Source organism: Pangasianodon hypophthalmus, chromosome 4, assembly GCF_027358585.1.
Source record: "Pangasianodon hypophthalmus isolate fPanHyp1 chromosome 4, fPanHyp1.pri, whole genome shotgun sequence".
Lineage (NCBI taxonomy): Eukaryota > Metazoa > Chordata > Actinopteri > Siluriformes > Pangasiidae > Pangasianodon > Pangasianodon hypophthalmus.
The window spans coordinates 21,505,501-21,523,808 of NC_069713.1; the positions used below are offsets into that span (position 1 = coordinate 21,505,501).

General features: G+C 38.1%; 1 protein-coding gene across 4 annotated transcripts in view; it reads left to right on the top strand.

The window, feature by feature from the left end:
* The first annotated feature begins 309 nt into the window (after positions 1 to 309).
* Positions 310 to 18,308, top strand: part of pde5ab (phosphodiesterase 5A, cGMP-specific, b) — a 40,750-nt gene continuing 22,751 nt past the window's right edge. The window contains exons 1-2 of one of the 4 annotated variants that reach the window (XM_026936148.3): positions 310 to 448; positions 15,261 to 15,879. In XM_026936148.3, coding sequence (XP_026791949.3) covers positions 444 to 448; positions 15,261 to 15,879 — 624 coding nt within the window. In that variant the 5' untranslated portion in view covers positions 310 to 443. Of the gene's footprint in view, positions 449 to 10,018; positions 10,164 to 12,853; positions 13,165 to 15,260; positions 15,880 to 18,308 lie in introns of those variants that run through there. The other 3 variants (XM_026936149.3, XM_026936147.3, XM_026936146.3) reach the window with 3 other exon arrangements.

Sequence of the window (18,308 nt, forward strand, 5' to 3'; positions counted from 1 at the left end):
TACTGCCTCATCTGTGAGAATGTGCAAAGTGCAAACTAAGAATTTCATTGCACAAGGAAGCTTGTGCATATAATAAGTTCTTGAATCATCATGAACCTTGAAAACACACACACACGCAGATGCACACACACACACACACACACACACACTTTATGCCTCAGGAGAGAGATAGTTCAAAGGCCCTTACGCTAGGGGAGTTTTCTTCTTTCTAATAGCCCAAGAGTAATTCTGCAACTCTCCATCTCCTCCAGTCCCAAAAAAGGACATAAATAAAAGCCAGGCCAGCAGGAGCCTCTGTCAGAGAAGGGAAGTTTAAAGAAGAGAGAGAGGGAGAGAGAGAGAGAGAGAGAGAGAGAGAGGGGGAAAAAGTATAGAGAGGCAGAGATAACGTGTTTTATTGGAGACACTGTGCTATCTGTGCAGCACTGATATGAAACTTCAGCATGGGGTGAGTCAAAAAAATGCGACTGCTACAGATTTGTTTTGGGTACCTGATAGTGACAAGTGTGTGTGTGTGTGTGTGTGTGTGTGTGTGTGTTTGTCAATGTGACTTACATGAAGGAAAAAATTATATTTGTAGCTGCAAAGGAAATCCAAAGAATATGAAAAATAATCTTTCAGAAGGTCACAGTGACTTTTACTCACATAAGCTCTGACAAATAAAAAACCTCTAAGTTGCGTTCTCCTGACCTGCTTCAACTGCAGCCTGCTGGTTCGACTCTCGAGTTGATTCAGCATAATTTCCGATTTTAACACTTATAACTTAACACTTGGTTCTTGTGTGTGAGTGCTAACATGGGAGAGCATTTGTGAATATTTGCACACATCATAAAAAAGGAGCATTCCAAGCTCCCACGATAGCCAGCTTCACTCTAGGGAGGTCTAGGTCGTGAGAGTGTTTACGTCTGACTTAGAAGAACATTCGTTCTAGTCTATTGCACTAGTTTGGCACATGTTAGCTTTGAGTACACACTACACTACTGCCAGAGCTTGTTATGCTTCAGATGCTTGCCTGCATAAGAGCCTATGTATGACACAGTGTGCATGACCTTGAATTTCCATGAGACATGGGAGGAAAGTTCTTTCATTAGTGACTGGATGAATATATTGATTTTTACTCAAAACATCAGGACGTCACAAGCAAATGAGCATAAATTTACTGGCTAATTGAATGCTTCTTCTGCGTAAGGCTTTAACCAGCATTCGATATGTTGTGTGCTGGATTTTGGACTTAGCTTTGACTTTCTACAGAGAGTTAATAATCTTGCTACAAGACTGTAGAATATCAACAGCAGATTTATTGATGGATTGCTTGCATTTCCCTTCTTTGGTAACCTTATTAGATTGGGTAGGATGTAGGTGATGAAAGCAATGAATCAATGTCAGCTGATGTGCTCTTGTTGTTTATGTGTTGAATAGTTTGAAGGCTGAAACAGGTGGTATTGTTTAGTTTGTGCCCAGGGCAAGGAACACACATTATGAAGTATGAGGAATAGAGATCGCTCTGGATCGTGCTTGACTTAAGTAAGAATGTGAATATTGTTAAACTTTAAAATAACCTAGTTTTTTTTAACATAAGAGCTTTTCTTTTAAACATATTAGGTTTAAGATATGCACACGAAATTTCATTTTCTTATAATCTGACGAGCAACATTTTAAGTAATGCAGAAGTATGGTATCTATAGGGATTTTCCAAATCTACTGCATATCCAACCATATGATCATATAGATGGATATAAAAGGACTTTATTAAACGAAATATTTATCAGTAGAATCTGAAACCGCGCTCTATTTCTGTCACCACAGCAGATTTTGAAGTTATTGCCAAAGTCATATGCTTTTCATCATCCAGGAGAGAGAACTGTCCAGAAAGACAGCAAAAGTGAGGATGATGCATATCTCACTCCCCTTAAGAGGATCTTGTGCTTCCTTGTATTAGTATCTGGAGGTACTTTTATGATAATAGTGGACATCTGAGGCTTTCATTCTTTTTTTTCTGAGTCATTAATTCCCTTAAGGGGAAATAGCTGCAAAGTCAAGTTGATCTTTAATTTCCATTTCAGGATGTAAGCTATTCCAAGACCTTGTTTCTAAAAATAACAGTGAGAATGAGATGTGTGAAAAAAAATGAAAAGACAGACCTGGAAAAAATCACAATTCTAAGATTTATATTCATTACTCTCTGTGTGCAGGGTGGATACATATTATGTTTTTTTTTTATATTTGTGTTTAAAGCAACAGGATAATAATACCCAGAATGCCTGAGTCAGAGTGGTAAGTACAGAACCACATTTATAGGGTGGTAGTAAACAAGGTTATTCTGTAAGAAGGCAATTAGTGCAATGTACTGACACAGAGTAACACACTACATTTAAAATTGCCTTTTAAACTTGAATAGACAAGAATAATTTGGGTTGAAGTCTGTCAAAGTCAGCATGAACGAGGGCCAACAACAATAGGCTAAATATTGGAAAAATATTGTTGTAGGTTGTTCAGAATTGTTTAGAGAGAAATGTGAATAATAATGAGTTTTTTTTTCACCACTACTACCCAGAAGGCTCTTACAGTGGTTTGTCTGAGATAATCCTAGAAATCATAAACTCAAGAAAAAAAAAAAACTGAATTTACTGATTTACTTAACCTCCTACTTTTTTTTTTTTTTTTTTTTTTTTTTTTGCTTTTAGATCTGGAAATTACATTATAAGTCTATTAACTTCCAACACCAAGGAACAGAACAGGTTGATGTTGAGATTTCAAGGGATTTGGGATTTCACTAGATGTTAGGATTTCAAGAATCTGATGTAGATGATAGCATTAATAGTAAATCAGTAAAAAAGACACGTCTGCCATGGCTGATTCCCTTCAGCCTGCACGCAGTTCCTGCCCAGAATCTGTTGTTCATTCATCACCTAATCAGTGGCACAACAAATTAATTCAGCCTCCAGACTCAATCGCCACCACCAGATGCTCTGCCACTGCAAAGAAATGAGTGGACATGTGTTTTTGACAATCCATCAGAACCGGAATGATTCATGCAGTTTTCTGTAATGGCTAGAATATTAGTTGTGTTGCTTTCAGTTGTAAGATTTGTTTTCTCTTGCCGCTGGTGTAACTATGAAATTAAGGTGTCTGGAAGTCGAAAAACACCTTTTCACATAAACCATACATGGTACTAGAACAGCCTGAGCGCTTGTACCAATCATTCATTGGGAACGGTACATTATTAATGAGTGTATTCTAGTATATACCTAATGTGTGTATTCTATGTGTGTGTTTAAATGTGTTAAGTAAATTTTGCACCCAGAATATTTATCTGGAAGTTGCACCATCTGATTGCAGTTTTCCATGCCTGACTATTTGATTTGCATTGTCTTGCATAAGTATTCACCCCTTCTTTTTTCCCCCACATTTTGTAGTTTTAAAGCTGGAACTGAATTTGACTTACATGGATTTTTTTTATCATTTGAATTACACAATATATATTGAGAGTGCCAAATAATTTTTATAGTGACACAAAGCTTATTTAAACAAACAAAAAAATGCAGACTTTTTTTGGTTGCATAAGTATTTCCCATCCGGATCAATACTTGATAGAACCACCTTTGACTACAGTTACAGCTGGAAGTCTTCTGGAATATGTCTCTATCAGCTTTACACATCTGGATCCTCATAATTCCCCCGGCAAAATTGAAACTTGTGAGCCGCAATTTTCAAGTCTTGCGACAGATTCTCGAATGGATTGAGTTTTGGGCTTTGATTTGTCCATTCCAACACAGTCAGATTCTTGGTTCTGAGCCACTCCAGTGTAGCTTTGGCAGTATGCTAAGGGTTGTGGTCCTGTTGGAAGGTGAACAGCCACAGCAGGCTCAAGTCTCTTGCAAACTGGAACTGACTTTCTTGTATGATTCCTGTATTTGGCTCCATCCATCTTGCTACTCTGACTAGTTTCCCAGTCCTGCTGATGAAAAGCATCCCCACAACATGATGCTACCACCACGCTTCGCTGTGGGGATTGTGTTGTCAGGGTTTTGAGCAGTGTTGGGTTTCTGACAAACGTAGTGTATTGTGCAAAGGCTAATTTGTTCAATGTTGTTCTCATTAGACAAGAGAACCTTTTTGCTTATGTGTGCTGAGTCTCCAAAATGGCTTTTGGCAAACTCCAAAACTCCAGCATTGTAGTTTAGCATTGTAGAATGTTAGTGCTATGATTGTCCTGTGAACGGCTTCTCCCATTTGAGCTGTGGATCTCTCCAGTTCCATCCCATTACCTTTGGCCTCTTGGATGCTTCTCTGACTAATGCCCTCCTTACCCAGTCACTAACTATTTGTGGACAATCTTCACTAGGCAGAGATACTGCTGTGCCATATTCTTTCCATTTTTTCTGATGGATATCCAAAACATTCTGTGTCATGGCACCTAACTGATACTTTGTCCCAGACTTGTTTTGATAGTTTCTTGGACTTCATGATGCTGTTTGTTTAAGTATGTTCTCTGACACACTCTGGGGCCTTTCAGGAGCACATATATTTATATTGAGATTATGTGACATTTTAATTGCATGCAGGTGGACTCCAACTATTTATGTGACTTCCGATGGCAATTGGTAGCATCAGAAATAATTTGGGGGTTTCACAGCAACAGGGGTGAATACTTATGCAAGGCACTCTAATTAGTATTTGTGATAGGGACTGAGTGTATTCTACTGACAGCCCTATAATATCACTACAATTTCACTTGGAAATCTGGGATAAATGAGCAAACGCTTGAATTTCTATGTGTGGAAGGAATGTTCCAGAGATATAGCACTTAGGATAGCTTATGTGTCTAGATGAATCCTGTACTGTGGCCAATTCTAATCCTAAATCACACCTGTTACTTTGAGTAATAAATGACATGAGGAAGAGTGAACGGTAATGTGGCAAAGACATATACATACAATACAGTCATACAGCATACTGTAAATACAATACAACACAATACATTTTGCATATACTGTACACTCAGTAGCTACTTTATTAGGTATACCTACTATGTAGCTACACTGACTAGGCATTTTATCAGGTACATAAGCACATATGTGCATTTCGCAGGCATACAATTACTGACTGTAGGTAGCATCATTTGTTGTTATGAACAACTTGTCAAGTTCCCTCTGCCCCATCCATCACTAATGCAGTCACTAACGATCATATTCCTAATGACTTGTTGCTTTGAGGTCACTGATAGGACTCATAAAATTATAACTGTTATAACCTCAGGGTCATGTTTATATCTATTTTTTTTTTTAATGAATTACATAATTTCACTCATATAATATTTTAAAAAAAGAGTTTGCAGCTAGCATAGGAAAGGTAGTTTGAAAATTAATATTCATTCATCATTAATAAAGCAAATTTATGTTCAGTGTGCTTTTACATGATTCTGCATCAGTAGTGAGAGTTTGATCTGAATTACAGCCATAAACACCAGACTCTCTCAAACACAGTGGGTTATTGACAACTGGGAAACCCTTCTGATTATGAAATGTTGTGTGTTTTGTTCTTTTGTCACGTTACTCTGATGCATTCTGCACTCTTGTGTTGTCATGGCACTACAAATTGTACAAAGTGTGAAGTTTCCTCTTTTGTGTGTGTTTGTGTGTGTGTGTGTGTGTGTGTGAGACTAAAGAACATGGTGTGACAAAGCGATCAGGTTGCCTGAGGGAAATCAAGGCTGTTCTTACACACACACACACAAAATGAGCGTCTCTGTTTGTTCCACTGACTACACAGTTGGACTACTTTCACTGTGTGAACAGGTTGCTCTGAGGAATACTCAATAAGCCACTAGAGCTGAAATACAAAGCAATCATCATCAGATGGTATATTGAGATAAGGATAAAGAGGGAATGAGGGACAGGAGTGTATTATTGCCAGAATAAGACTGCTGTGTTGCTATCAATGCTAATTTTGACTAAAAGCAAATTTTATGCCTGACTTCTAAAAGCATCCAATAATCTGAGGGATAAGTGGTGGATAAAAGGCTCCAGAACTAAATTGCATTTAAAATACCTCATGAATGCATATTAACTCAAAGTCGGATCAGTAATGGAAACTATAAAACATAACGCATAATTGATGGACCATTTTGTGTTCACTGGACGAAAAAATGGAGTTCAAGCTCCGGTAACTAACAATATACTCAGTCAGCTGAGTGACTGAAAATAGCTGCAGTTATTACCTTTGGCTGAGAGATGAGTTCCAGATGGACTTCCATTATGAGCATGAAGCTGTTTATCCTGAATTACATCTCTTGTTATATCTGTGAATATGGCTATAAATCCTGGGGGTCACAGAGAGGCTGACAAGCATCTTTAATAAAAGACGGATTAGATGGATTGTGTATTGTGCTAGATTTGATACAACAGCAAGTCCATTGCCATAGATAACATCTGCAATGCACGCAAGGAAGGCGTGCCTGTGAGTTATGTCTATGTTGCTCTTGTTATGTAACAGCAGAAATGTATTTCTGGACTTTGCAACAGCTTATGTGTTTTACCTCTGTATAGTACTTCTTTAATAATGTTTTACAGCCTTCGAGATACTTCAACATGTGGCACCAGGTACAGTGTGTATATGCAGGAGGTCATGGGGAGGTAAATAACAAATAGAGGAAGTGGATCTGTGGATTTTACTACACCTATGGTTAACAAAAAGCTATGAACGCTACTTCAAATGTAATCTTAGTGGTCTGCTAACAAACACACAAAAACTATGTTGATGACTGTATACGCATCAGTGTTTATTCAGCTGCAGATCGGTTTATTTATATCAGCAAGTGCTTGTAATTAGCAGTTTGCAAACCTTTACCATAGTTATAGCAACCCACAACAGTGACAGTGTCCTGGTTTCCAAGATTAGCCCAAAGGTAAACAGTGGTGCGTATTATTTCAACTATATTTCACAGTAACGAAATGTTTCACATAGCAACCCACTGCACAATACCCTAGTCCACACAGTCGGCCTAGGAGAGGCTTGATAAGATAAAATGATTATTAAAGCATCGCATAAAATGCCTCTAGTCACTAGTTTCTAACATCATTATTGAAAGGAGACTCTTTTCATTTCTTTCATAAAGTGGAAATTATATTCAAGCTGCAAATTCTATATCTAACAGGTCAAATGTCTAAGGAGTCTTCTACTAGATTCACAAAAACCTGTGTACATCATGTTCATCTATTAGACCTGAAAATATCATGGATATCACTAATGTTCATTAGTGGCTTTTCTTAATAATAATAATAATAATGTTGGTCATTTTGCTCAGTATTTTGTATTAAGTATGTGCCGATGTTAAATTTCCATATCAGGTTTATCTGACATTTAAAATACTAAATGTAAATGTTAAGCAACTATTAATATATTGTATGCATACAGTACTGTGCAAATGTCTTAGGCAACCAAAATCCCTTTTTATACTAACTTTGTGTTAGATGTTTATTTTATGACTTCTGGATTAAAAAAAAAATAGATTTCCAAACATTACTTTTCCAACCAAAATGAAATGTTTCTATGTCAGTATAAAGAAGATAATATATTATGCAAAAGACAAAGACAGTGGGCTGTCAGGGATTACCTGCAAAAACAGAAGCAAGCATGACAGTCAAAGTTTCCAGAAGAACTGTGGGAGATGCTTAGAACAACCTACCAGCTAATCTCCTTATAAACATGCACTAAATATACCTGAGACTACTGACGCATTTTAAAGACAAATATTGACTTCGTTTAGTTTAGCACTGTTTACTGCTTTTTATAGAAGTTTTTCATGTGAATAACATTTAATTTCATTATTTCTGAAGGCATCTTTGCTTTAAAGCATTTCCTTACATGTGCATAAGACTTTTGCACAGTATCGTACATTTCTATATCTAAAACACATCAGTCATATTTGAATCATGTGATTCACATAGAGATTGAAGGTTTCTAGACACTTCACATGTTGTGCTTCAGACATTCGATGGAATTTTCGCCATGATTAATTTTATTTCACACATCATTTTTTTTACACAATTCATTTATTTCAATTATTCACATGTATGGCATGTGGCCACAGTTTTTGCTTTTTCTCACATGGATGATTCTTTTTGATACATGATCACACATTGTTAACAGAATCTTATGATAAACTTATGATCATGTGTGTAATGCATGTGATTTTTTCCATGTCTGGTTTTTTGGCATTAGTACACGTTAGATTCCTCATAAAATATTTCATCCTCCATTCAATATTCAGATAATCTAAACATGTCCTAGCAAAAACAGGCCTGCTCTAAATTTATGCAGGAAATAACACAGAGGAGAACTGTGAGGACATTAAAGGAAACGTAGTGTTTTCAGTTTTGCTGCAGGTGTGCAGAGAAATGCAGATATCCACCACCTCATGATCACATCAAACGAGCTCATTTGCTCAGTGATCATTTGCATTGCGCTTTTTGAGTCCTAATCGCCAATGCAAATGTATTCCAATCAATTTTGCATCAGAGCTTTTCCTGCCAAGAAAAAGCTGCCTTGTGTTTGTAATCTATCATCCTTGGAGATGACAAAGTAAAAGTGCCTAAAAGTATACAAGGCCCACGTTTGTACATGGACACACTCACATACACATGTGCTGTCACAATCTTAGGAAAAATAGTTCTTTAAGGGCCCATTAGATAATTACAGGTTCTTCCTTAGCTTCCCTTTTTGTTATTGGTGAACACTCTGTTGTAGGAGTCTACATAGTATTTAAGGGTTCTCCAGAGGGACAACTGAAGAACCCAGAATTATCCAATGAACCAATGAATTCTATGTAGAATCCTACAACAGAGTGTCAGAAAGGGTTCCTTAGAAAGCTAAGAAACCATAATTATCCAACGAATTTTAAAGAACCCTGTTTTCTAAAAGTTATCAGTGCATGTGAGTGTGTACTTTCTTCCTTTCTACGTAGAACCTTTGAGTGTTCCCCAGCGGGAGAACTGAAGAACTGTTAAGGGTGCCAGGTTGGAACATACTTGAGTAATTGTACTTCTTTATTGTACTTAAGTATTATCTTGGAAGATTTGTACTCAATATTATTAAAATTGAATACTTGTACTCTTACTCAAGTAAATCCACAAGACAAAAGCATATTTTACATTTACATTTTGCCCTTTAAAGTACTCATTAAAAATCTCAAATAGCATTTTCTGTTTTTCTGTTTTTTCTATCTTTTGCTGTATTCACCAACAATTTGTACAGAATGACATGCCTCCTACACCTCCGGCAAAACATAATATCAGCTTTTAAAAATTTGTCAGCAAATTGGAAGGATCTAACTAACAAACGAACTTACTAACTAACTAACTAACTAACTACATTTTTTATCAGTTAAAAATATTTACTTTTACTCTTGAATACTTGACTATGTTTAAATGTAGATACTTTTCAACTTACATTTAAGTAAATTCCTGGCCACATTGTTCTACTTTAAATTGAATAAATTGAGTGATTTTGACACAGTACCAATACTTTTGCTGAAGGGCAGATGGGCTGTTTGGGCTCAGCAATCAGTTGAAAGTTGAAAGATGGTAACAACAGAGACTGTGATTACTTTCGATAGGACAGTCACTACCTTCCTACCCTTCCTATCCTTAAGCCTTAAAATGTAAACATCTCTGCACTTGAGGCTGGTTTACGATGGCACTGCAGAGGCCCTTCATAACAGGGCAAGAAAGTTCAGACTTGAAGGTGGAGTAGTGCTGGAGTTTCCTCTCTGTACAGAAATGTGAATACAGGAGCTCCATATATTCCCCCACCAGTTGTGCCCCACCCCCCGGTCTAAATTTGTATTTATTTCAAGTCATGCTTCTGAAGCTCAGCAGGGATGGCTCTGTGTTTTCTCAAGTTCTGAGAGAAAAAGAAGGAGATAGATTGAAAGAGGGGAAGGGTGAGAGCACAGAAGTGTTTGTTACCCCCTCCCACAGCAACCCCAACCTCCTTCTCTACTTGTCTACCTCCAAACACTACAGCATATCAACCACGCTGGCAAGCTGCTCGCTCAGGACACTGTCTTCTGTAGCATATTTTCTCCAGAAAACGCAGCTTGTGACCCCTGTGATCATTTCCAAGGAGACATGATGCTACGGAGAATGAGGTGCCTGCTGGAGGTAACTGTGCCTGAAAAGCACGCTTGAGGTTGGGGTATGCATGTCACGTTTCAGAACAGTAAACAGTCCATGCATGTGAAGTAGTGCATGTTAACTGCGCACAATTATCCATATTACTAACTGGGAGGAAAGACTTCATATATTTCAATTCTAATTCATTTACCACTAAATTAAATTTAAGGTTAATTTTACAGTACAGACTATGTACTATCCTTATCTTGTTTCACTTCAGCGGCTTCAGGAAAACCTTTCAGTATTACATTACATTACAGATTCTCTTCCACTTTAATGCCAGCAAAGTGTAAAGATCAGATTATTATGTCTTGTGGCATGGGAGTTCATTGTGTAGTTTTAAAAATATTAAAAGTCCCTTGTAGGCCTGCATGTTTATTGAAGGGTTACTTTCGGAAAATGGCTAGGGGGCAGAGGGCCTGACCGAGGGTGTAAGAGCAGGCAGGGGTTAGTCTGTACTTCTTCAGTGGAGCAGTGTTTGCATACGAGTGTGCATTAGATCGTGGATCTTTCCAAATCATTCAAATACTAATAAGTAAACCTGTGCGTCTGGTTTGGGGAAGACACACATATTTCAGAAGCAGCATGCTATTTTATCTTATGGAATATCTTGCACTATATTCACTTTTACAGTGCATTTTTGCTTCATGTAAACCCATTATGTTCGTACCTTTAATCTTCCTTCCAACCTAATCTTTACGTAAATAGTTTCTCCAGTAAAATGACCTTGTTGAATAATGCTCATTGCTGAACACTGAGTGCACAAGATTTTTCCATTGAGGCATTGTGTATAGGGACTTCTCTTTTGCTGTTATCTTCCCTGGCTATGCCTCAAGACAGGGTTTACAATAGCGCGTTGAAATGTTTAATGTAGTCCAGGGGGAATTATACAACAGAAAAGAGCGTTGTTTGATTTGTGACTGAAAGGCAAAGCAGAGGAGTTTAACTCAGGCTAAAATGAGTGACTGTATCTGGACTGTGTTCCACTGCAGCATCATGAATTTTGTGTGCTCACATATGCACGCAAATGTATCAGGTGACACCTTGAAAGATGTTGCTTGGATGCTGTGGCCATCAACTCTGGTGGCAAGAAAGGAGACGGATGGAGGGAGCAGATGGGGAGGAGAGAGAGAGAGAGAGAGAGAGAGAGAGAGAGAGAGAACGAGAGGGAAACCCCACCTTTATCCCCAACATGTCCTAACCAGTTTCTCACACAGTCAGTAATCAGCAAATGAACCAGTTTGGAGCTGTATAATGCATCCTTAAATATAAAAGTTTACACACTTCACTGAACATTACTCCACCAATCAAATCACTTTACCTAGATGTTGCCTATATTCCCAAGGGGCCACAATTATCTCACTCCAATCAAGGACATGTGGAATCACATTTGTGCCCAGGAGACCACATATGTCTCCAAAGTTTCCCTTGTTCCCTCTGGACTCTGGAGAAAAGGAGGCACCATCTGCTTGTAAGGCTACACCACTGTCTATAGACACTAGAGGTGGGGTAGGCAGCATAGTGTTATTGAACACACTCACAGATAGCAAATGTCACTCATCTGGTTCGCTATTTTGTTTTCTTTTTTATTGCATGCTTTTATTTAAGCCTGAGAACAATCTATTTGAGAAAATGATTGTTGGCTGAATCATTGTCTAAAAACCTTGGAGCAATATAAAGCTCTTAAATAGGGACTGAAATGAAATCACTAAAGAAAGTATGTTTAGCACGGTTCAAATACGTAGTATAGACCTAGCCTGCATAGAGATTGTAACAGGAGCACAACTGTATTTAAACAAAAGAATTAAAGAATTTGCAACATAAGCTTGAGCACATATTCCTTGTGCATATGTGCAATGTTGTACTCATTAAAGGTTTTACTTATATGAATACTGGCTTGAAATATATATCATTATTCATTTTTGGGTGATTCATTTTGAACTTTCCTACACTTCATTCATTTCAATTAGCTGCATATTCTTGAAATTAAACCTATATTGTGATTGCATATTGTGATCGATTCTGTTTACTAATAAATGATATATATTTTTAAATACTTACTCACATAACTCACATTACCCAAAATTCATTCATTCATTTTCAGTAAGCTCTTTACCCTGGTCATGGTCAGGATTCAGAGTCTATCCTGGGAACACTGGGTGTGGGGTCGGAATACACCCTGGATGGGACACCAGTTCACTGCAGGGGTTAACACACAAAATGTGCTTCGCTGTTTCTCTTGGAAAGATTGAAATCTAACACTGACTGATTGATTGACTGATTTCAAAAGTTCTAAGTTGTCTATGGTGATTGATTTTTTTTTTTTTAAATGTGCCTGAAAACACATACTGAGTTTTATGCCAGTATAAGAGCACAGTTGTAATACAGTAAAGAAGGGACATATTTGCTGTGATGGTTTTATATCTTGGGGTGGGGGTGGGGGTGGTAGTGGTGGTCCCCAAGGATAGGAATATCAGACAGATTTGAGCTTGTGGTTGGTCCCCACAAGGAAAACTTTTTAAAATTTTATTAAGAAAACTAAAAGAGCCACATGTTTCCTTCTGGTTACTGAGGTTAAGGCTGGGCTTGGGTTTAGGTGTAGGCGTTGTTAATTCACTAATAATTATGTCAGTGGAAGGTCCTCACAAGGATAGGAAGACAAACGTGAGAGAGAGAGAGAGAGAGAGAGTTGGAGGGAGGCGCGTGCGCGTAGAGGTCAGTCTCCGTGTGTTGAGGAGGCGGCCGCGTGCGCGCTCGCGCGCGATGTCGTCAAGTGCCAACGGTCGTTCTGTGGCTTTTTAGCGTGTTTAGCTTCGCCATTCACATGAAACCGCTGTTGTTGGAGTTTCGGGAAAGTCGCGTCCATGCTGTTTAGCGGCTGATTTTAACGCGACATGGAGGCTTTTCCTTCTGAAAGCGAAAGGATGGAGGCTTGGCTCGACGACAACCTGGATTTCGCTCACTCGTACTTCGTGAGAAAAGCGAACCGGTGAGTGCAGCAGCGTAGGGGTGTGTGTGTGTGAGTGTGTGTGTGTGACCACTTAGTGTGTTTCTTCCCAATAAAAAAAATTAATAAATAAAAAAAACCCGAGAGAATAAAGTGAGGAATGTCGGGTGTTAGTTTGTAAAGTTTTGTGGCACGGTTCCTAATTTGTAGGTTTTAGCGACGCGCCACTCAGGGAGTTTTCCTAATAAAGCAGCACAGCACTCTGAACAGGATGAAGTCAAGACACCTCATAGACACCTGTGCTAACAGTGTTTGTGTTTGTGCTTGTTGTGGTTCCTTTCACCCTGTAGCAGACATGAGGTTTGTATTAGACAACATCTACAAAACAGAGAAAAATCCTTAACTAACCCCCTGCTGGCTTTTATAGCTGGGTTTATACACTCTCAGAAAAAGGGTACTAAACTGTGTGGCTCAGGTGGTACCTTCATCAATTCTTTTCTTTTATAACAACCATTAATATGTATCTTTCACCTGGAGATGTGAATATAGTGTATCCTTAAAAAAGATTGATGGTATGTAATTGTCTTTTAAAGCTTTAAGTACACTATATGCACCTTTCTAGGTAAAAGATACACACTAAAGGTAGAAAAGATGTACACTTGGTGATTTCACCCAAGCAACAAGCAAATGTTCAGGTTAGTACCCTTTTTTCCCCCACAGATAGTGCAGTTGTGCACAAATGAACACTTTTAACACTGCTTCTGTTGATTCAGCGCTGGGTTTTGTCGCTGTGGTTATGATTTATTTGTTGGGTTATGGTTGGCAAAGCTGTCTACATCACACCATTACAGTAAATGTGACTCTTCACTATCAGCCTCTAATGTCCACTCTTGTCCTATATTTGACTCTTTTTTTTTTTTTCTTTTTTTTTTAAATCCGTGTATAATTTGCATGATTTAACTAGCATCGTCTAACTAACCTGCATCATCTTGCTATGATGATATAAGAGTGAAAAGAGTGAACACAGTTTACAGAAAGAAAACACTGAGTCACTGAATTTGTGCAATTTTCATATTTGTGTACACAAATTCATGTAAACTCTCGAACTGGTCCAGAGTGTATATAAAATACTCAGTCCGATCTCTATTGCATGTTTGTTTCTGCATTTCTCTTCAAGATGTTTAATAAACTGTCGGGTGTGGGCTGTGCTCTCATGCGCTAATGGTCGTGCACTTAGTTGACCGTGGCCTCGGCTCATATCACAGTCACTTCTGTCCGAATTAACGGCTTTGCCCATATGGGCTACTGTTATGCTTTTTTTGCTTTACTGGATATCAAATGGTGAGACGCAAATACTGGATGAAGCCCAAGAACGAATGCATGGCCAGTCAGCCTCAGTGAATCAACATGTTTTATGCATGGAGGGGACGAGTGATGCTCTTCTAAGTGAGTGCTATCGATTTAGCTATACAGACTGAGGACACTTCGGAGTCCACGGAGATTTCGTTCTCTCTCTCTCTCTCTCTCTCTCTCTCTCTCTCTCTCTCTCTCTCTCTCTGGCTCTCTGGATAACCTACTCATACTTTCATTTGTAGTTTGCTGTAAGCCAGTTTTATTTACATAGAATTAGAAGATTAACTGCCAGCAGATTTACAGCATTGAGTTTTATAGCCATAGGGGTTTTCCAGTTGACTTGTAGAAGTCAAGGCTTCATTCAGTTTTATATGAAAGCAAAGGGACTTTGGACTTTGAGCACTTAAACATACGGGTGTTTCTCTGTGAGAAACGGAACAAACTGATCTCTTCAGGTTCTCCTCATTTTATCAGCACACAGCAAATGTCATTATATAATTATGCATGCAGTAGTATTGCAGGCTGGCTGTTCTAGGTATCGTGTTAAAATGGCAAATCTGTGTTGCTGAATACTGCAACCAGTTTCACATGAAGTCATACTGTTTCAGGAAGCTTGACCTACATAATGACCGAGCTTAAGAACCCTTTAGAACCGCTTACGCTTTTTCATTGTATCATTAATTAAGTGTTTTAGAGTAACTTGAAAGAGTGTGTCTATATACACACATAAAGTAGATCCTAGGAGCTCTCCATCCTTCTTATGAATTGTTTTTGGTTGTTTTCAGGGAAATGGTCAATGCGTGGTTCGCTGAGCGTGTACATTCCATCCAGCCATCCCGCGAAGTGTCCAAGACACTTACAGACAGCTCGAAAGCTCATCCGGAAGCAAGCGCCCTGACCGCTTCAGGCTCCACAGAGACTCCTTCACCCAGTCCTGTTCCTTCTACACCCACACGCAAGATCTCTGCATCCGAGTTCGATCGGCCGCTACGGCCTATCGTGGTGAAGGACGCAGAGGGCTCGCTCACGTTCCTCAGCGACGCAGAACGGGTGCCCATGCCACCTCCGGCTCCTTCTCACAAGCTGGAGCGCACAGGGGGGGACCGTTGCGCCCGTCTTCTCGAGCTTGTGCGTGATGTGTCCAGCCACTTAGACCTGACAGCGCTCTGCCACCGCATCTTTTTACACACACACGAGCTAATCGCAGCTGACCGCTACTCGCTGTTCTTGGTGTGTGAGGACAGCTCCAACCGAAAGTTCCTGGTCAGCCGGCTGTTTGATGTTGCTGAAGGCTCCACACTTGAGGAAGCATCCAACAGTGGCATCCGCCTGGAGTGGAACAAAGGCATTGTGGGACACGTGGCAGCCACGGGCCAGCCGCTGAACATTAAGAATGCCTATGAGGTAAGGCCACTGTGTACTTCTATATGAAATTTTATTTTTTATTGCCACTTTTGATTGGATTGATAAAAAGACATTATTGTACTACAATTCATTGTAATTTAATCACGATCACAGTATTTGCCTTATTCAGTCAAATAATTTTAACTGACTGCGATATTGATTCTGTGAGAATTAGCTACTTGTTTGATGTTATGCATCAGATTTTATTGACTCTAGTGCTTTAAAGTCTCTGGGAACCATGATTGCTTTCTAATTTGGTTAACATTGATCCTGTGGGCAAATAAAATATAGCGTATGTAGCAGGGGTTCTCAGACTTTTTGCAAGTAGGTACCCTTTTAACTCTAAAATAAATTTCATGGACCACTAATACAACTATTCAAATATTAGGGTCATTTGTAAAATAATATTCTGGCTGTTTATTGGTGCAATAGAGCTTAATATTGCTGGACTTTCCAGCAACAAATTAAGTACAGTTTTACATTATTTAAAAGTCAAATTGTTTTTGAGTTATTTACATCTGGATTAAACCCATTCGATTCAAGTAACCAGTCAAATATACTAATAAATATAAGAGCTCAATCATAAATATAGCAGCTTTGATAATAGTGGGCTGTGATTTTCACAGCACTAATAAACCCACTGGATATTATTTACGTACCCCACTTTGAGAAACCATGACATACAAAGTCTACATTTACTCTATATTATATTTACAGTATTTCTCACTCTTCAGTGTTAATTGAGCAGTCCTATTCTGGTCCAATCAGTCACTTTTGCTGTTGTGTTTAGTTCTGTTACACTCGAACCAGCATGTTGTGAGGGTCTAGTGGGAAAAAGCTGTGACTAAACTATCAGTGTAACTAAATTAATGCACAAACATATGCACTGTTGCTATCAGACATGTAGAAGTACCTTGATAATTCTGGTCACTTGATAATTTTTTTATTTACAATTTTTTTTCACAGTACAGGTTTTTTGGGAAACACATAAATTCTCACACGTTAACCAATTTTAGCGTTTACATTTTGCCAAGTATAGATAATTAATTCAGCTTTTTACTTGTGCTACACACTCTCAGTTTTTACACACTGACATCAAACATATATTGCATAATGATAATGTATTGCTTTCTTGTTTACTCGGTTAATGTTACAGTGCTGTACATGCACTTTTACCTGGAGAAAAAAACAGGCAATACAGAGGGCATTTAGTAGGCAAAGTTTCTCTATAATTGTTGCTATCTGCTATTTACGGATGCCAAAACCAAAGTATTTCTTCAAGATGAGCTAATTAGTATAAATAATACCAAACATTAACACACAAATATTTTCCTGAAATTACACAGTGCATACCATACAAGGAAATAAAAATAAAATGTAAAATAACATGGTGAGACGGAGTGTCCTGTTTAATATTTTGCCATATTTCTGTTTCTTACTGCTCTGCTGGAGCAGCATAGAAGGCTTGGAGTCTTAGACGAGAGATAAATGTGCTCAGAAGAATATTAAGCCAAGCCTTACAGTTCTCAGATCAGTCAAATAGAGTTTGTTGGATGTTTACCACGGTGTCCAAACATTTTAATATTCTACACCCAGCTATTCATTCCTATGTCTTACATCTTTGATTGTAAATGGTAGTGGTGTATTTATTTCAGTGCTCAGCTGATGTGAAGTAGTTTTTATTATGATCAAATGATCATGGAATGTATACTTACAGTACATCATGTGGAAAAACTGTTTTTAATTTATTATAAATGATAAAAAAAATTATAACTAAACCCCAGTTGTTTAGAACTGTTCATAAATTGCCTGAATAATTGTGTGTGCTAAATAATCATGATTATCATTTTAGTCGTTGTACAGCACTACCTTGAATGTTTGATTTTATTTATTTGGCAGTTTAAGGTATTTCATTTACTCCGATTTATTTTTGCGAGCCATTTTGTAAAACCTAATAAAGAAAGATTCCATGTCTAGTTAGGCCTGAATATCTGATCACTATATCATTTTCAAAAACAAGTCAACATTAGTCCAGCACTGTCTGCAACATTTACACATGATGTTTGCCTTTTATTTATTTATTTATTTATTTTAAGGCCATCTTTACTAAATGTGTGTAAAATATGTAATTGCATATCTCCACTGTTCTAAAATTATCAACTATCAACTACCATCATAAAAATATTTTCCTTTTTTTAACCTATCGAAAGGACATTTCAATGGTAGTACATTTCTCGAGAATTGCAAATTGATTTTGTATGGAATAAGAGACAAATTAACATGTATCCTGACATTTTAATCATGCAACACTCTACTGTTATTCTTAAAGTATCAACTATAATGCTTGGAAACCAGACAGGTGTATGGTGTTTCTGTATGAGTGTGTTGACGGTAAAGCAAGCCACTCGTACCTATCTCGTATTTTGCTT